The 20,916-nt window shown below is 41.0% G+C and overlaps 1 protein-coding gene across 1 annotated transcript in view; it reads right to left on the bottom strand.

Moving 5' to 3' along the window:
• Window positions 1-393: 393 nt before the first annotated feature.
• Window positions 394-20,916, bottom strand: part of CPLX1 (complexin 1) — a 129,609-nt gene continuing 109,086 nt past the window's right edge. The window contains exon 3 of the mRNA XM_086629897.1: window positions 394-591. Coding sequence (XP_086486023.1) covers window positions 394-591 — 198 coding nt within the window. The remainder of the gene's footprint in view (window positions 592-20,916) is intronic.

Genomic DNA, 20,916 nt, shown 5'->3' on the forward strand with positions numbered 1-20,916 from the left:
TTCACACTTAGTGAACACTCCTTCCTGCTGTGGATGGAAATGCATGTAAGATTGTTCCTTTTCTATGCTTAATGTTACAGTTGCCTTATTTAACATACACAGTACTATGGCTTATAATAAAAGTTGTGTAGTCTGCAGCTTTTTAATCTTTATTTCCATTCAGAGGCATCTACTGGATGTGATTATGTACAAAAAAGGAATGGATGAGTCTTGAGGTACAGTGAAAGGAAAGAGGCAGTCAGAAGGGAATGGGAAGCGAAGGGACTCCTAGTGAGCAGTAGAGGACAGAGGTGGGGAGGGCTGCACGATGGATGGCAAGAGTGTAAATCCCCATTGGGCAAAAGATAAATCCTTTGCAGTTACTGTTCATGCCCATCTAACAGTCTGCAGCTATTACTTCTTGAACATGTCCTGCAGGGGCCCTGGTAAGTATTTTATGACTGTGTCTAGAATGCTTTCTTCTTCCTCCTCCTCTTCATCCCCACAGCCAGGAGGGATTGCCTTCTTTGGGCGTGTCAGACTCCCTTCGGCATTAGCTTCCAGTGCGGCCTGGGCCTCTGCTTCCTTTTCTTCCTTCTTCTTTATCCCGTACTGCAGGGGAGAGATAACACATTGTCAGTCACCCACTGAGCAGGATGACTGATGAAGCCAGCCATCGCACATGGTGCCTCATATTCTGCAATATGAATATCGCTGTTAATATTCCGCTTTTGCTTTTTTACACAGACACTCAAATTATCAATCCTAGCAACTCCGTGCTAAGTACAGCCCAGTGGATGGACAGCTTTCATGAGACAAGATGGTCAGATGCTCAGACCACTCAGAAACAAGCACAGGAGAGAGTTCAGGACTATATAGCCATGGGTGTAGCAAAGACAATACAAGCTCCGTGCTAGTAAAGTTTTGGGGTAGTATTCTACTGGTGTTGATCCTCCTCTTTTCTGTTAACAAGTCTGATGCTCAAGTCCATTGTCTGCAATGATTTTGAAATTCCATCTGTGGCATTTTATAAATGTGGCAAAACTTCAGGAAAAAAAATTATCAACAAAAGAAAACAAACAGGACAGGACAGGCAGGCAGATGCAGTGAAAATGACACAGTTTTAGATATTCTCATGTGAGAGATATCCTACACAACCTCATTCTTGTTCTCCTGGTATAACTGGGACAGAAAGACCTCTTAGTGAAAATAAACATTCATAAGAAACTGTCTGTATTTGCACACTGAACTCTGCACTCCTAGGGATAAAGCTGACTCATACTGTCTGAAGAGAAACATTCTTAAGCCTATGAGTAGAATGGATACCTGAAATTTGCTACTCCCATTGAGAATTAAAGGCACGCCACTAAGACTTTACATAGGTAACCAGAATCTCATTTTATGATTTTACATTCAAAATGCTAGATTTAATAGAGGAGTAAAGATATGACTGAGTGAATTAGAGTAAGATGAGAAATGCTGTAATATCTCAGCACCCACAGTGACTAGGACTTTCTTTCCAACTGCTAGTCTGAAAGCAGGTCCAAGGAATACAATTTCTGTGCCAGCAACCCTCATCACTCCTCAGTCTTCATATATTTCAGTAATTCTCAAATTTTGTGGCTGTTCTCATAAGTGTTTGCACAGAAATTTTTGAGAGTATGGTGATACATGATTTAAAAAAGTCAGCTTGAACTGTCACAAGCAAATCTACAGCAACAAGGATTCCTGCAAGCAACCTTTTTTATTACTTACAATCATTTCACTTCAGCTACATTAGGGAAGCATTTGATCTTTGTGAAGAAAAAGAAAGGCATTCAGCATTGCTGTAGCAGCTATCAGCTTCAAAATTATTGCTGTGTAAAAGCCATTCCTTTATCTGTGCCTAAATTTTAATTAAAGTACCAAATGGAATTAAAATTGCTCTCAGTACATCAGAACTGTAAAGTAACTAACCTAAACTCATGCAAAGGCCAGCAAAATGTTTTGCATGAATAAGCTTGAAAAGAAAATTAGGTATGATTTCAAAAACATCACATAATTATGTTGGTACAAAGTACTCAGTATTTTCTAGTAGCAGTACTATGGTACTGTTGAATAGACATGAAGTAGATGCCCTTTTTATAATTTTTTTATTTTTTCCATTAAGAATAGAACAAATTGTTTACTAGTAAAGCAAAAAATGCATTGCTGTGTCATGACTTTCTGATTTCAAAGGACTCTTGGGTTTGACAAGAAACTCCTAAACATTTCTGAGCAAAGGCAATATTTTTGCTTCCTTTCTCCATCATCATTAAGACTTAGGATGATGGCCTGAGAGGTTGAAACCAGTAACTTCAAAAACTGGTAGTTCTCTGAATCAATTCTTCCAGGACAAATGTCATGTTCATTGAGGACATTTGTCTTATGATTTTTGTACCTAGCAGATGCCAGTCACACCAGAATTCATGGCAGTGATGTTCAAGACAAATGATGTCTCCATTCACATCTGAGACAAAGGAAGCATTTGATTAGCTTGTGGTTACAGGGTTGAACTCCACAAAGAAGATCCAACATAGGACACTGCAGGGGGAATGACATACACTGCTAGGCTATGGAGAGTCTGTATGGCTTGCTGGTACTCACTCTCCCTCTCAAGTCACAGGTAGATGTCTCTACGTTATTCCTACTAACTTTATCTTTCTTTGCCAGCTATATGAGAAGACCGGTAGTGGAGATAACCCAAATCATAGGAACACACAGCTCTCCTGCATGCTTTCAAATCTTCCATGTCAAAACAAGTATCAGCTCATGGCAGGTTGATCCTCTAGCTCATCAACTAGAGGATGTTGAACAAACACCCAGGACACAGCAAACTGTGGAACAAAGACAACCACTCAAGCACTATAGTGTGCTAGAGCAAAGAGAAGTTCAAAGATTATATGAAGGCATTAGCACTGTATTTGTCAGCCTGTGCTGACACCATTTCCTTAGGAAGCATCTACTGATTGCCCTCAGAGAATTCCACAGACCTTAGCTTTTACAAGATACAGGGGCCGCTGCAAAAGCGGGCAATATATGCCCCAGAAAGAGATTTTTTCACTGTAAAAGGGCATTAAGAAAAGTCAGATTCTATTTTTCCAGCTTACTGGCACAAATGCCAAGTACAGAAATTCATTTTCCTTGGTTCCTACCTGTCGTGCTATAACATGTAGACAAAAGCCATTTTCCCCTAGTGCATATGTAACACCCAAACACAAATTTATTTTGGACAAAAGTATTATTCTCTCTGAGAAAGCGAATGCATCAAAAGCAATTTTCGTAAGAAAAGATCACTTTTCAGTATTCAGTGTTATCATTTAAACTTCGTGGTATTTTGTAATGCTTTACATTCATCAAAATGTAATGCTGTGATGATTCATAGATGAATAAAATGGCATTTTTCAGGTTTGAAATTGCTTCAGAGGAAATAAAATTATAGAAACAAAAGTCTTAATATGAGCAAAATTTTAAAAAGTATCTTAGTGTCTTCAAATAAAATCTTGTAGGTGAATTCAACAAATAATTTAAAAGAATATAACTAAAAATAATAAATCTTTTTGGTGCTCTGGCTTTCTTGGGGATGCGAAATATTGCATTATCTCAAAAAAAAAATATCGAAGGATGAGAACAATTTCATTTTATTTCAAAGTCCAACCCCACAAAACTTAATTATCAGAGGCTGTATTTGTATCATTATCTGCTTGACCTTCACTCATGCTACCATATAATTAATAATGTTGAATTATGTACCTAACCCAGCAAGATACTCAAACATTTTAAGTATGTGAACCACCTTGCTGCTCCTAAAGTCATTACTACACTGACACATGAAGACTGTTTTCACTGAGTCATATACTGGTGGGCTGGATTCCTCAGTCATCATGTAGAATCACAGAATCATAGAATGGTTAGGGTTGGAAGGGACCTCAAAGATCATCTAGTTCCAACCCCCCCTGCCATAGGCAGGGACACCCTCCACCACACCAGTTGCTCAAAGCCTCATCCAGCCTGGCCTTGAACACTCCCAGGGATGGGGCATCCACAACTTCTCTGGACAACCTGTTCCAGTGCCTCACCAAGAAACAGAAAGGGTAGGGAAAGAAAATAGAGTAGGGAAAGAGTATGTAGAAAGAGTAGGGGAAAAAATACCATGGCCCTTGTTTCACCGCACACTCACTGACTGCATTTCTGGAAAAGATCAGGGTAACAATGCTGCCATCAACTTTCTCCCCATCTGTTTCCTTTACCTATTCCTTCTGCTTTCCACATGAAGTCAAAGTAAGTGCATGAACCAGAAACATGCTGGAAATTTGACCTAAGTCTAATGGAGTAAAGGCGTCAAGGAACAGGAGGACTGTTGAGCCAAGGTGGGCCTGCAGCTAAAATGTCAACCCACCACAAAAATAGTTACCATTTCTTACGACAACCTAACCATTGCTTACTAAGAATGAACAAACCTATCTAGCAAATATCTAGGCCACAGAATGAATAAAGCAGTCACACCACAATTAAGACACTTGCAGAAGTAACTGCTTATCTGCAGGTCAGTTGTGGAACTGACTCTCCAGGAAGCTACAAACAAGGTGTGAGTGGTTATCTTTGGATTAGATTTGGAACTGACTCCTTAGGAATAAGTGATTTATCTGAAGAAGCTAAGGAAATCCAGGAGTTTTGTGGGGGGTACAAAGACAACTCAAAGAGTGCATAGTGGGACCAGCAGAAGATTATCAGTGCAGAGGATCCTAGAGTCTGAGAATAAACTGCTGCCAAGATGAATGTCTTTCCCATTGACATGTATGCTGGGTGATCCCTCCCTGTTCTTATCTCAACCCTCAGGCCTTTTGTTACATTTTTTCTCCTCTCACGTCAACAAGAGGAAAGAGTGAGTGAGCAACCTCGTGGTAGCTCAGCTGCTGGCTGCACTAAACCACGAGAACATGCCAGGCAGGATGCCCCTGGAACTCCCATACTCTGGATGGGGATTAAAAAAACCAACAGATTGGTCTTGCTGGTCTTAGCAGGTTGGGTTAACTATAACACAATAACCATAACATTATGCCACCAATATTTACCATGAAGGTATGCTGCTAAGATTATTACAGTTACAAGCTAAGATTATTATAGTTGCTCACAAAATTGTATCTGCTATTGCCATTTTTGAAAAATCATGTTTTACAGAATCTATAAACTATTAAATATTAGTATATATATACTTCATATAATCACAGTTCCTTTCATCGCTGGCTATTTTCACTGCACACTTTTCTTCCCTCATAATTCTAGGAAAAGCAGGGAATGAGGACTGGTGCTCTTGGTACTACACACCTGTCCTGCCGCCTAGACTTGCACCATCAGCTGATGGAAATGTAACATAAACAAAGACATGCTTCAGTTTTTGGAGCACAGAAAGGAACTATGTTCCCTTTGCTGGCATGGCATGTTCACAAGTCTGACTAACGCAAGGTTCAGTTGACTTAAGGTGTGCATGTGAAGCCTACAGTAGGCAATGGGATGAAAGTAAATATAATGTCTTGATAAGATAAACCCATGCAGGTCTGGATGGCATGAATTTTGTAATGAAACAGCATGTCCTAGATGGATCTGTCTGGCCAGCACTTTTCATGGCTGGTAGCAGCTGTCAACCAAGTCTCCTCCACCGTGGCTGCATCTGGATGATTGACATTTGGAGGTATGCATACAGGCACTTGCAACACAGCTGTGCACCACCCATGCTGCTAGGAATTTTTAATGGCTGATTGTTTTCACTGTGGACAACTGGTAACACTTCTCTTCCTTCACTCGGGAAACACCTCTTCCTCCCAAGGTGCTCTGAGAGCCTGAAATTTGTCTCCAGTCTGCATGTCAAGAAATAATACTGTGTATCAGCTAACACTGAGTTTTAGTTTCTGGAAAAGGTTAGCATATGAGTGGTACTGGTTATATTTCTCTTCAGGGAATTTTTCTCTTTAGTGGTTTTGTGTAGCTGCAGGTAGTATTGAATCTATGTCTGAACATGGCAGATCCAGCAACCTCTGGAATTACTATTTTATTTACCAACTGAGATTTTAAAGCTACTGAAACACTTCAATGCCTGTTTCTTATCTTGCTTCATATACAAATTAGGGGGAGACCTTGTCTCTTCTTACACAGCCCTGTCTCTTAAACTACATTCACATTCCAAAACACAACACAATAAAAAAAGAATAAAATTATCAGAGAGACTTGAAAGCGTATGGTTAGAGAAGACACTTGAGAGGGCAACTTGCCCACCCTTCCACCTCAAGGGTCAACTTGACCTGACCCAGTCTTTTTCTTAGAGACCTCAGCTGATGAAGAACTCTCACCTGCTCTGGAACTAAACTACTCTTTACAATTAAAATATTTCTCCTCATGTCTGAGTCTTTCTGAAATGCCTTTTTAAAAGAAAGAAATCTGGAAAACTGAAAAGACACAGCTATTGCAAAAAGACTTATCTTTCGTCTGTCCTTTTGGGCTTCATTTATTATGTGTGCCAAGTTTTTTTTCCTCTTTCATTACCAGAGAGAATACCAGCCCAATTAAGATTTTCCCATCATTACCTCATGGAACCTTCTGCCAGAACTATATGTGACTGAAACAAATGGAGAGCAATAGGTAGGGTTTAACACTGATCTTTAGCTCCGCAACTGCGAGTTTGCAGTACAGAAGAAGACTCCATGTGTATTTCATTTGTTTCTTTGGTCTCTCTGTGAGTGAACAGGCTGCTAAGCGTATCTTTGGCTTTAAGTTTCAGGTGAAGATGAGACAGTTTTCAGTCAGAGGCTTAGGAGAATATCTGCCATTGTGATGGACTGCGGTCTGGTTTTGTCTTTTTACTGACGCTACAGTATTGCTTACAGATCTTGCTGTGGTGGGAGTGCTGCTGTGTGTTTATGTGGCAATGGAAAGAGCATGTTTTCCTTCCCCTGCATCTATTCCCTTCAGGTCCTTGAGCTGTGGATATTGCAGAATGAGATAATGATTTTCCTACAGGCAATGACAGTACTGAAACCCAGAGCCCTGAGTACTCTGTTTTCAGCACACAGAGCCTGCTTTGATGGGGATTTGGCCCAGCAATGTGCACTGGCTCTCCTTTCACTCCAAAATAGGGATCTCGATTTCATTTGCATATGAACCTTGGCTCTTTGTTGTTTGTTTGTTTTTGCTGGTCTACTTGTCTTTCTGATCAGTTCATTTATCCCTGGCTTGGTGTCCAAGGAGTTGATAAGAAGAGGGGGAGAGGATTAGTCTCCAGAAAACTTCTGGAGAAGCCTTTTAGTACATGTGAAAGGAGTACACAAATAGACAAATCGAGGGGCAAAGATAAAGTCTAATCTCTGCCATGTGCTGTTAGAATTACCCAGACTGCCTCAGACAGCTCAGCCACGTTGACCCAGGATAACCATTGTGCTTTGTGAGGAGTAATACGCGAAGAATCACAGCCTGCCACATGGGGAACAGTGCAACTTCCCAGCAGTGGTAGAGAATGAAAGGTAAGAGTGCTGGGTGTCAGTCCCTGCCACTCCCTGCAGGGGGTATGTGTGTGCATGTCTGGGTGTTCTTGTCACTACGTGCTGCTGCATAGCTTTGCTGACCCTGTTACTGTGTTAGTGGAAGAGGGCTGATTAATAATGGAAAAGAACAAGGCAAAGTCTGGAAACTGCAGTCCTAAATCACACTGTTCAATTGTGTGTCAGCCAAACAGGAGCACAACTCAAGAGAGAGGTGGCAGACAGACTAAAAGGAGGGCAATAAAACTTTGGGAAGTGGGCACTTAGGATGCAAAGGCAGAGCTGTGGATATATGAACAGTTTCTGCTTCATGCCTTGTCTCTCCTGGAAGAGACGTTCCCAAGCCATCTCCTTGAGAGTCATCAGAGTTTTTCAGACATCTTTCCTGCAGAGGTTATTTGTAGACATGGTTTCTGTCCTTTGAGTCTTTTACCTCATCCAAAGCTTGATGTCCTCAAAAGTTCTCTGTGGCTGCATGTTTCTTGTTCATTTCTCCTAGTTCAGGCTTTCAGCTGTGTCAAACCTATCTTGGTTCAGGTCTTCCAGTATGCATTTCAGTCATTCCCTCTTCATCTCAGGGGTCCCATTGCAGGTACACAGAAGCCTGCTGTTTTCAGCTTGTGCCACATCCATAGATCAGATGCAGATGTGGATTTTGAAGGTCTCATTTGATCTTCTTCTGCCTCCCATTACCATCTTCTTCTGGTGACACTGGGGAATCTGACAGTCACTTCCTTCTGCCCCACGGCAACATCACTGCCTGAGAAACACGCATCTGTTTTCTGTTCTGATTAGCTGTGGGATTGCAACACATTCCTATGGGAACACCCATTGCCCCCAGCATCCAAAGGTAGTGCTGCCCAAATCAGTAGATTTGAAAGTTGCTTTTCTGCTGCCCCACAATGAAGACAGTGGAAGATAAAACACTGCTCTCCTGAGCAGACCTGATGTGTCTGATTCTACAAGCCTTGCTACTTTACCTTGATTAGAAGCAACATCACACCTGTCCAATGCTTGCTGTTTGCATAACTGTAATGTGAAAACCAGAGCTGCATGAGGTTCCTGGTTGCAGAGGACACTGTGAATTTGCTGCAAATTCAGATCAAGGGGAATCTTTCCATTGGCCTCAATGGAGGTGGGACCACATATATACTGTTAAAAGAGAGAGATGGGAAACATGTTGTGGCTTAATCCACTATGGATGCTGACTCTATATTGAAGCAAATTGGCCATTCTGCTCACTGCTCAACTGCCTGGACTATGCTAGGTTGTCACTGTTAAAATGCTTCTTTCCCATCACTACATTCAGGTGGTGTGAACTACGGTTTGTGAACAAATTTACTCCTCTTTGGGAAGCAAGACTCTATAAGAAAGAACAGGCATAGGTATCACAGGAATTTTTCAGAATACTCAGCAGAAAACGTTTTATTTTCTTTGTTTGCAAATATGTTAATTTGCTTCCTCTTGTGTATGCAGGATCCATATTAAAGCAATGCCTTACTGCATAATGGTCAGCCTCAGTGAGAGGGAACAAGGTTTAGAAAGTTTCAGGAGTGGAAGTAATTAAATTACTGCTGAATAGCAAAGACTTCCGTCTTGTAATCAGAGAAGAAATTTCCAGAGTAAGAAGAGACTATATGACTCACGAAGAAGAGCATAGGATCAGAAGCTCCAAAATATTGATTTTAGGTACCTGAAGGGTTGACTGATATCACCACACTGTCTCATGACCACAAGGCGGAACGTAAGTACTGTACATTTTGTACTCCTAAGCCTGTTAGGTCTTTTGGAAAAATCCCTCCCCCAGAACCTGACTTGCAACTTCAGGTAGGAAAATCTGGGTTAATTCTATTCTTCAAAGCAGCTGAGGCAGGATAGTAAAGAAAAGTTACATATTCCACACTATTACAATTTAATTGCTTACAGGCTACACTGAAAATTTAGTTTTGCTCTATGATCACCAGGATGAGCTCAATCTGCAGCATGTTCCCATGAGAACAGAGGCATTTTCCAGCAATGCAGAGCAGGTGTGCTCCTAGGCAAAGTGGGATATAGTTTCTTACGTTTCCAATGTCCGCATTTAATTTTTTACAAGAAAAACTTCCCAGAAGCCAATGGCAGGGACCCTAGAAATTCACAAATGCAGTTTCTTCTATAAGTTTAGAATAATTTGTGTTACAGCTATGTATCTGACACATAAATAAGTACATAGGATATATCTGTGTTTATCTGTGCACGTCGCAAAATCAGAACATGGAATATAAGCTGCTCCTCCTGCTTCCTGCCTCCTAATTTTTTGCTTTGCAAATGAAAGCCTTCTTGTTAGTACAAGGCTGGTAATACTAACTCCCCAGGATGCTGCAGTAATTTAGATTAGATATAGGTATTTATTTTCATAGCCTCTGTTTATGATATGTGAAAACCTCTTTTTTTTTTTTTTCCCCCATTATTTAATCTTATTTTGAATGCTCTAGTCCAGTCAGCATAGGTCTGGGCATGTGTTTCTACAAGAACCTAATACAAGTCCTCCAGTGGCTGAGGAGTGATTCACTGCAGGAGGAGGAGTCAGCTTTGTCTTACAGTGCAAAGCATGGTGAAGATGCAGATAACTGCCAAAAGAGATACTGTTTGACATCTCCAGGGGTATAGGGAACTCACTGACTGCTCATGAGACTTATAAATTATTATCATCCTGCACTGTTAGGTTTGTGCTTGCTAGGGTTTATAATTTCATTGCCTTATTGATCACAAGCAATTTGGGAGACTGGAGGAAGTTGAAGCCAGCTGAAATTCAGAGGCTGAACTCTAAATGGTTGATTCATTTCAAGGTCCTCTCTCAGTGCATAAACTACATGGGCTTTCTGCATCTGATCGCTTTGCAAACCTCAAGGAGGCCACTAAAAGAAGACTTTTTTAAAAAGTTTCTGAGTGCTGTTTTGTTTCTAGCATGTTTCATTCAGTTTTCTGTGCACGTCAGCTTTTGCTCTTGAATATGTAGGAGTGTGTAAACAAGTAACGAAAAGTGGCAGGTAACAGAGCTCATCCTGGCAGTTAAAGAAGTAACTTAGAAAGCATTCTGGATGTGATATTATTGTACATGATTGAAAGCATGCTCTAACTGAATTTATGTTCCCTACTGTAGTTCAGCACTGTGAGGAACAGTTGCATTCAATTGTACTCTTCTATTAGATAGCAGATTTGAGGGAAATGAAAAAGATGAAATTCTGTCTAGACAACAGATCATAAATATAGTTTAATTGTTACTCAAGGAAAAAAAAAAACATTAGAAGAGAGCCAACTAACAGTCCCAGATATGAAAGGAGCACTCATATCACCATTGCTGAGAATCCTGGGGACTAATCTGGAAGGAAAATAGTCACCTAGATTGACATTCATGTATGCACCTGCATTTTTTTCCCCAGCTTTCTGTGTGACCTGTATGAGAAAGAATTCATTTCTTCTTGGTGGATAGAGAATGTAAGTAAGATACAGCCTTCCAAGAGGGCTGCAGTAGAGAGTCTGTTCTGAAACACAGTCATTGCTTTTAATGATGCCACACTGAAAGAAAGTTGCTTCCACAGCATTGTCATAAAGTTATCTGTTCTCAATAACTCCCCTGGACTGATAGGCTGGATTTGACAAGAACATTAAGCTCCCTCAAACTTTTCACTAAGAATTTTTTTTTCCTTCAGTCACCTACACCAATGTTTTCAATGCTGGCTTTTCTGACAGTACAAGACAATGTAATTCTGCAATAGTAAGAGCTCAGGAAAGATTAGTTAGGTGATTATCTTTCATCCTTGCTGTGAGACTATTTAATTTTGTCTTCAACTCCCTGGGGATTCTTCTGTGTGGAATAAATCCTACTACACCTCATTGTGGCTAGGCAGCACGCCAACCCTGAACATACATTTTTGGAGACCAATGCATTGCCACAAGCTTAGAGGCAAGACTCAGTAAAATCAAAGGTAGTTAATCAATTAGTTTCAAACCTTTGACATACACTTCCCTCTGAAGTACAAAAAGTACTTCTCAATCCCATTAGCTGGCAACTGAGTGGAGAACTCTCACATCGAAATGCTTTAAAAATGAGAACAACACTTTTGACACCTAAAAAGAGCAAGTAAGAAAGTATGAGTGTTCATTCACATGCTGTAGCCCTTCACAAGGACATGAAATAATGAAGGACAAGTCACTTACCGTTCTCTAGCCCTTTTTGATCTGGCAGATCAGCCTCTCCCTTTTGTAATTCAAGTTAGTTTTCTTGCTCCCCAAGAGGCTGTGGAAGTCATGTTTGTAGTGAATGCAAGTTGGTGAGGGAGAATATCTGGTACATTTTAACAATCCAACTGAATAGCATTAGTAGTGTTATAGCGCTAGAGGGACTCACTCAGGCTCTATAGCACTGCAAGGTTGGGTTGCTATTACAAATTTAGAGAACTGCTGTCACCTGTGAATAGTCACTGCATAATAAATCTCCCACCATTGCAACAGTCTGCAACTATCTCAGGCTGGTGGCTCAAAACTCACACTAAAGATGAAGAGCAGGTTTCATGTTTCTTCCAGGTGGAATTGGCTGTTGACCTTTTCTCATCCTTTCTGTTGACTGGCTATGGTCAGAGAACAGACATTTAGCAGGGTCAGTGACATGTGGCAGGGGCAGATCCTATGAAGCTCACAACCCACATCAAGCTAAGAGCTGTGCAGTTAAAGGGAGAGACGAAGATCTTGCTGACTCTACTGCACATTTCCCATAAGCATGCCTTTGTTTTATAGCAACAAGAAAAAGGAGTTTCATCTTACTCCTACCAGCTTCTATTCACTAAAGCAAGAAATGGAGCCTTTTCAAGAGATAACAGTTACTATAATAATTTTCAAAGGTTCTTGAGCTTTTGTTGTGATCTGCAGTTTTTCTCGCACTCTCCATATACGCAGGACCTCATAGCAATTCAGATGGGAGGCAACTGCTGAAATGTTAACCTCTCACTGGGTGCAGGAATTCATGTTCCAGATAGTGAGTCAGGACAAGAGTCCCGAGCCCTTTTTTTTTCTTTCTCTAGGTCTCATTGGGTGCTTCTTTCTGACACAAAAAATGAATATGATCTTTTGCAGTGGCATGTTGGCTTTTTGTTGTGTTCATTTCAAAAGCAGCAGCTTTAAGTACTCACTTATGGGATAAGTGATACTCAGCCATGCTTATGTTCTCCTCCTCAAGCTAGGTAAAGGAAAGCTGTCTCTCTTCTTTTATACCCTCTGAGTGCTTTGCCATCACTAATGAGACTTCCAGTACTCTTGGGAGGAGTGGGGCGTGATGAGAGAGATACCTTACAATCACACTGAAATTGAGCCTTGGATGGCATGATGTGGCAGGCTCCACTGGAAGGAAACACATCAGTACTTGAGACGGCACATGCATGTGACCATGCACACCAAAAGCATGCTCAGCTGATCATGCTGTTCCCTGACCTCGACCACTATATAGTACCTTCCCATAATTTTGCCTTCATAAAATATCTGTGCATGCCTAACAGAGCCATGAACCAGTGGGAATGCTATCACTTTAGAAATTTCCATCTCTTCAGGCTATTAATGAACAGTTATTCTTCAAATGTAAAAAGAGTAATTAAAAAGAACAACTAAGAATACAGCTCATTGAAACCCACAAGAGCTTTTTTAGATCAGATGTGATTATTTTTTTTTTTGGTCTAAGCTTCAGCACATTTGAGTAAAGGCCCTAGTTATCCAAACTGCTGCTAAAATCTGGAATCTTTTCATGTAATACCTTTTGCTAAGAAGCAGGGAGAAAAAGCCTTTCAAATCTCACTGTATGCTGTCACAAAAGAAGACCTGTGTCAGTGGAAGTGTCTCTTTTACTAATAGTAGAGTATTTCAAAAATTACCACCATACAAGTACCTACAGAAAACGCTGGCACAAATGTAGTGAGGAAAACTGAAACTCTGATACTAGCAGAAGGAATATAGTTGCCTCTAAGAAACGCTAGGAAAAAAAGTGTTCTCTGTGTGCAAAACAGAGAAGCCAGCAACCAACTCAGCCCAACCTATGGCCTGGCAGGATAAGCAAAAAGGACAAGTAGAAACAATGCCCTGGGCCTGAGCTGGCCGAGTTGCAGGAATGAAAGGAGATGCGTCATGCCCACTGATGGGCAGCTCCTGGCACTAAGTTGAAAGGTCAAGCAGGTATATTACCCTGTGATTACCTTTCAAATCTTGCTTAGCAGATGCTGAGGTGTGTGTTTCAGTTCTGGTACTTGTTGCTCTTGACCTGATTGGCTTTGAGGGTGAAAATCCCTCACCTGCAGGATTTATGCCAAAAGGGCTTGTAGAGTGCGGGGAGAGTAGGAAGTTTGCATGTTTGCAAAAAACTTGTGTGCAGATTTTTAAGAAGCACAAGCTTCTAGTTCTGGAGCTCTTTCAAGGAGAGTGGGAAACATGGTATGCATTTTCTTCCTGATAGAATATCTCCTTCTTATTTATGTGTTCATAAATTCTGGACATCCTTACTGGTAACAGCTTGCTTGTCACTTTCTCAATGTGGCAGGCTCCTCAGACCCAATTCCTGCTTTTGTTTGACTTGGTTTTCTCCTTAGAAAGAAACCAGGCCCTCCCACAGGTGTGTCAGGAGAAGAAAGCAGGACCTTTAGAGACACATATTCTCCGATTGTCTGGAGACAGAATAACTCACTGACAGCATGATTGTAGCTGCCCCTAAAAGCACCCACTTGCTCTCTAGATTAACCATCAGTATTCCATCACACACCTGCATTCCAATGCAGCACAGCAAGCCTGAGGACACTGTGCTACTATTCAGTAACGCTGTGTGGAAATGTTACTTGACTGGCTGTTCAGCCTTGTGTTTGGAAAATGACTTTTCTGAGGCACTAACTTAATCAGCCTTTGTCAGAGGAGGTGTAGGGCTCCCAAGAGAAGAAGGTGTCAGCTTGTGCTGGAGGAGGGACAGCAACGCTGAAGACAATGAAGAACATAGGAAGCAGGAAGCTGCTTTGTTTCAATGAATTTAATTAGAAGACATTAACAATATTTTTCCCACTTTGCCCTGTGGCTTTGCCTGCTGGGATATCGTCTGGAAAATATATTCCAACAAAAAACCCCAAAACTCCAGACACTAGAGCAATTACCCTCTGGAACGTGCTTTAAAAACGCAGGGCATTTCTACAGCACAAAGGACAAAGCCTGGGAAGCCATGCTGTATCAGGTTTATGCATCCAGGTGCTGGCAGCAGGGACCTTCAGGGGTGGCCTCTGTGAAAAGAGGCCAGGGGCTGTCCTGTGCCAGACACAGCCAGTTCCAGCTCCAGAGAGAGACATGGACTGCAAATTGGTAGTTGGTTTAAGGCCATGATTAAAAGGAACTAAGCCGATTATTTAGAAAGACATTCTCCCATTTGAGGCACTCTTCCTTACAAAGGCTTTGCAATTAATCTGGTAAGAGAAGAGGCTCCCCATGAGCACCTTGCTCAGTTTGATAGCTACGAGTTAAGCATGTGTCCTGAGCTTCTTTTGTCTCCGAGAGACATACACTGTGAACAGCAACACATTCTGTCTCAAGGCAGGCACCTAAGGCGTCATCCTTTGAGTTAGGCATTTCTCCTTATTGAGTACTGAGGAAGGATTGACCACCAGCTCAGGTGGAGAAAATGGACAGTTTGATAGCTAAAGCTTGATAAGGTAAAACCACTTCATGAACCTGGTTACCCCTAAAACGATAGCAAAGCATACCCAAAACTCCCTCCTCAGCTGAATTCATTTCCCTCTGTCTCTGAACTCTGTAGGTGCTCATTGTTAAGTTCTTTAATTTTTCAAAAATAGATACTTAATTGCCAGTTCTCATTCTGACCGACTCACTAAAATTAGAAAGCAGCAAGGGTCCTCTTCTTTTTTGTTCCCCTCTCTCTCAACATCCCTTCCCTTAGGCATAACCAATTCCTTCTGCAGATATGGAAACAGTCTGGGAACGTATTTAGGTTCTGCTAATGAAAGCTGGCAATAGCTGTGAGATTCACAGTAGCATGTACCAACTAGTTCCAATGTGTTTTATGTCACAAACTACCATTTCACAGCTAACAGCTAGCCAAAGAAAAAGAAAGATCTTTTAAAATGAAGGCCAAACTAACTTCATATAGTGCTGATTAAATATACTTCTTGACTTACTCACACATAGATTCAATTTAGATGCAGTTTAAGATAGTCATCCTACAATTCTCATTTCTTTACAACAAGACTTTTGCTGCATGCCAGATCTTAGCTCTTTTTAAACGTCGGGCCTATCTCTTTGAGGAATCAAAGATCAACTTCACCAGATTCCGTTCTTTCCCTCTTTGGGAAAAGGAAGATATATCTCTCCTGACTAATAAGAAAGGCCACCTACAGAGTTAATGGTTTCCCAGTCAGGATGACAAAACTCGCTATCTGCCCCTAAATTGAGAAATCATCCACAAAATGATCATTTCGAGTGAAGAATGTGCAGCAGGAATAGATGAACTCTTGAGATGTCAAGCCTCCTGCCTACTTCACTAACTATCCCTGTTTCCCTCAGTGACCTACGGACCTTTCCCAGTGATGCTGCTAAACTGAAGTTTTCCTGCAGGGAAAAGTTCAGGGAACAAGCATTGGTAATTTTTCTCGGCGCATCCTGAGCCACAGTGCAGTAAGGTCATCTTCCACCAGCTCTTTGGGTACTGGTCTGCCACCACTACTCTCCTGCAATCTGAGGCCCTCCCAGACTGAGTCCTTGAAGGGAACTAGTGGGTCTTAAGCTTTGAATGGTTGCAGGGGATGTAAATCTCATTGGCCAGTCAGAGTTCTGAAGAACATTTTTGGTTTCTGGGGAGAATTAAGATTTTGCTACAAGAATGAGGTTTCATCAGGTATTACTTTATGATAGTCTGAAAGAATGATGCCAGTAGTTGTGTGTTGGGACAATCTGTGAAATTGAACACTGAATGTTTCTTGCAGAGGAGAGGGGGAAATAGCGGGTAGGGGGACAAGACTGGAAGAGAAAGGAGCCTTAGGCAGAATGTATGGAGGTCCATAGTTGGTGGAGTCAAGTGCAGAAGGATATAGCACAATGCTGTGTAAGTATCTCATCCCCACAATATTTTTCTGGTATTTAGTATCTAGAAAACTACAGTGACTTTGTCCTCTACTCAATACCTTCAGCTTTCCACAGCTCTATCCCAGTGTCTGAAGTTCTTCACAGCCCTGGCACTCCTCTAGCACCAGCTTCTTTCACTTCAGAAGACTAAAATCATAACATAGTCTTCTGCTGGGCTTTGAGCAAAATAGCTGTGCTGTGGTTTGAACAATGGACTCTATTTAGGCTTCTTCTGCCTTCCAGTATGACACAAGGTCCAGACATATCACCTAGAGTCAGAATGAATCAGGATGAATTTTGAAGTAGAAAATATGGATTTGTGGTAATTTCTGTGCCCACCCAAAGCAGAACTGCTCTTGTCTTTGGGGAAAACTTCTAATGAGGATGATAAAAAATGCTAGGAGTCTTCATCTCAGACTAAGAACGTGCCATGCTTAGTATGAGTCAGGACTAAGCAGCGAGGTGAGGTGAGGAGACGGGAACAACACAGTAACCAGTGCTAACAGCTAACTCACTCTCTTCTTTACATGTAGTACAGATAAGTCACAGTCTGGGCTTATAAGGAAAAGAAAAAAAACCAAAACCCACAGAGCAAAATGAGTACCAGGAATGCAGTGGCACAGCTGCACTGTAATACTGTATTAGATCAAGGGTCCAGTTAGCTGTCCAGAAGTTGCTGCTTTGAGAAGGATTGTATGAATTAGGGTAACACTAAGTGATCCTGCCTCTGGCATCAACTACTTTCAATCATCCAAGCACAAGTACAGGCTGGGCGGAGGATGGATTGAGAGCAGCCCTGAAGAAAAGGACTTGGGAGTGCTGGTGGATGAGAAGCTCAACATGAGCCAGCAATGTGCACTGGCAGCCCAGAAAACCAAGCGTATCCTGGGCTGCATCCAAAGAAGCGTGGCCAGCAGGTTGAGGGAGGTGATTCTGTCCCTCTACTCTGCTCTCGTGAGACCCCATCTGGAATACTGCATTCAGCTCTGGAGTCCCCAACACAAGAAGGACATGGAGCTGCTGGAGCGGGTCCAGAGGAGGGCCATGAAGATGATCCGAGGGCTGTAACACCTCTGCTATGAAGACAGGCTGAGAGAGTCGGTGCTGTTCAGCCTAGAGAAGAGAAGGCTCCACGGTGATCTTATAGCAGCTTTCCAGTACTTAAAGGGGGCCTGCAGGAAAGCTGGAGAGGGACTTTTTACAAGGGCGTGTAGTGACAGGACAAGGGGCAATGGATTTAAACTGAAAGAGGGGAGATTTAGATTAGATATAAGGAAAAAAATTTTTCACTCAGAGGGTGGTGAGGTACTGGAACAGGTTGCCCAGAGAAGTTGTGGATGCCCCATCCCAGGAAGTGTTCAAGGCCAGGTTGGATGAGGCTTTGAGCAACTTGGTGTAGTGGAGGGTTTCCCTGCCCATGGCAGGGGGATTGGAACTAGATGATCTTTGAGGTCCCTTCCAACTCTAACCATTCTATGATTCTATGATTCTATGATTAGCAGTTTAGGGATATAATGAAATCAAACTTGTATTTGGACTGTCATATTTAGCTCTTCTGCATGAATGGATGTAATGTTTCTTCTTTTTTAATGTTGTTATACTTTTTGCGTTTCCAATTCTGTTGAAAGACTTCAGATATGATGCTTGAAAATGGATGCAATCTGCACAGAGCACTGCAGCACACCTGAAACTGTGACAAGGATTTCATAATGCCTGCAAAAGCATACATTCTTTCTCCTCCTCTGACGAGTTGCTAGGGTGACTTGCCAAATCCCACCCTTACTGGGCATCTCTGTGAGAATTTGTTGAGATGGATGTAAGTGTTGTATAGTATTCTGAGCTTCCATGTTGCAGCATCACACCTTGGGAGCTCTTTCAGTTACAGCTAGCGACTGAACTGCTGCATTAGGATTAAATTCCAGAGAGCATGGAAGAGAGAGTGAGTGTTGTGGGTGGAAATGACCATTCTTTAGTTTGAAAGAGCACTTGTTCACTGAAATGTTATTATTCAACCAGAGGTAATACAGTTAGATCCTCTGCTAACTGTTCATTATATATATTTAAAGACTTATGGATACAGCTAACTCTACACCAACATGGAAATCAAAAGTTTACCTTTATTACAACTCAGCAAACAAGTTTGAGTCCTGGAGGACATGCCTGCTAATAAGCTTCTCTTGTTCAAAGCAGTAGTGCAGAGTTGGGACAGCATATACTTGGAGGAACACTTTAGTGCACGTTCTTTCCATTCTGTGTGTTTTCAATTTCCAAAGCTTTTTAAAAAATCAAGTGATGCTTCAACATTTAGTGAAATCAGTTCTTTACAATCCCTTGTTTGACTTCTGTGTCTCTTTTCTAGGCGAAATTGGAATGTGATCTGAATGTTTTTCCAGTGTGTGCATGTCACGACTACTGGTAATTTATAACTGGCAAACAAAAAGCTCAGAAACATGTCGGCTCTTCATTGTGTTTTGGAAGTGTATAATCAGAGAATAAAAAAAAGATTTTAACACTTCATGAAATACATATCAGATAAACATAAAATATATCCTAAATTTTACATGCTGCTCTTTATGATTGAGATAAAAGCTTTTGTCATAATGAGACTTTACTGAGCGTATTTACACTGGTCTGAAGATACAGTTCAGAGTTGACAATTTAATTTTCCATTCTGTGAATGTACCAGATGTACTTATTTCTAATTCCTGTTCTTACCCCTTTCTAAGTTAACCACGTCCATGCCCTTTACTAATTCACATTTATAAATCTTAAAGGCACAGAGGTTATATTTTATTTATTTTGTGTCTCTGATCATAATACAAACTTACATTTCCTAATATAAGATTGCATTTTCAACTGTAATTTCGAGCTAATTAATGCTCCTAAAGAGATCAATCCATCCCAATTAACAGTAACGAAAGTCTCTCACTGATTTCTCTGAGCAGGAGATCAGGCTTGGGACTGTCTTATTTCTTCTCTTCACCTCTATTAAATGGAATAAATTTTACAAATATTACTTTGCTAATCAATTCAGAGTGTTTGCACAAGGGAATCTGTTTTGTCTAAGGGTCTAAAGTACACAAGTACTCAGCATTTCTCCACACCACATGAGTAGTGTCTCAATCAGATATCTTTTCATTTTACAATAATGGAAATCAGATGCATTACCTTCTCATGCTAAAAAGGCATACAGTTAAGCAGATACAGGTGTTGAAGGAACATGGATTTTTTTTTCAGCTTTACTACTAAATGGCTGTGTCATCTTGATTATGTCATTTAACCAATTTTGCCTCCTTGTTCTTTGGCTTTTCTCTGCTGAGCTCTTTATGACCAGCTATTTAGACCTTATCTTGCATCATAGAAGTCAATGGTAGTTTTGCTATTGGCTTTAACAAAAACTCAAAGGGCATGATACCTTGTTGTTTCAGAAGAAACTCTCCATGTTTGGTTTTTTTCTCCCTCATTGAAATAGTTCTTTACCAAAAAAAAAAAAAAAATAATAAAAGAGGCTGTACTACATGGAAATGAGTTCAAAAACACAGGCTGAATTGATCTGTTCTACTAAAACTAAGACATTTCACTTACACTGCTCTTTTCACCTGCTCTCAACAATGAGTCCTCGTTTGAAGAACTATTTCAATATTAAAGAAAAATATATCCTGAGATAGGGTTGTTTCATCAGGCCAGAAACATTTGGTTTTTCTGTTACTAGATGAAATCTCTTTCAAATTAATGTATTTTCTTGAAAAATCTTCAACATCGGTGTTTTCAGCAACGTTTTCTTCTCTGACAATTGGTTGATGGGACCTTCAGAGCTACCCACAGCACACATTCTTCTCCCTTAACAGTGATTTTGCTTTAGGTCTATAACGTTTCATTGACCAAATCAGAGATACTCCTTAGGCAGTCAGCATAAATTTGTCTAAAATTCATCCTGCAGCTGTCTGTTCCTCTGGGAAAGGGTAAGAATTTGGTCCAGGGAGGTTGCAAGCTTTTATGTCCCTCCCTCTCCTCGCTCCTGCCAGCAGAGGGGAAAGAAAGCAACTTGAAATCCATTCAGATTCTAGGTAACTTGGTGATTCAATTCTGGTAGCATCAATGGCTTAGGGGTAGCTAAGTGAAGCAGAGTCATTAGCAAGCAGAGCTGTGCTCCTACCCTAACATCATCCAAAGCACAATTAAGTGTTTCATTCTTGTCTTTAATTGTCTGAGAGAATGTAAAGTAATTTCCAACTGTAGGAAACATATTTTTTTC

The sequence above is a fragment of the Tauraco erythrolophus genome, chromosome Z (genome assembly GCF_009769465.1).
Source record: "Tauraco erythrolophus isolate bTauEry1 chromosome Z, bTauEry1.pri, whole genome shotgun sequence".
Lineage (NCBI taxonomy): Eukaryota > Metazoa > Chordata > Aves > Musophagiformes > Musophagidae > Tauraco > Tauraco erythrolophus.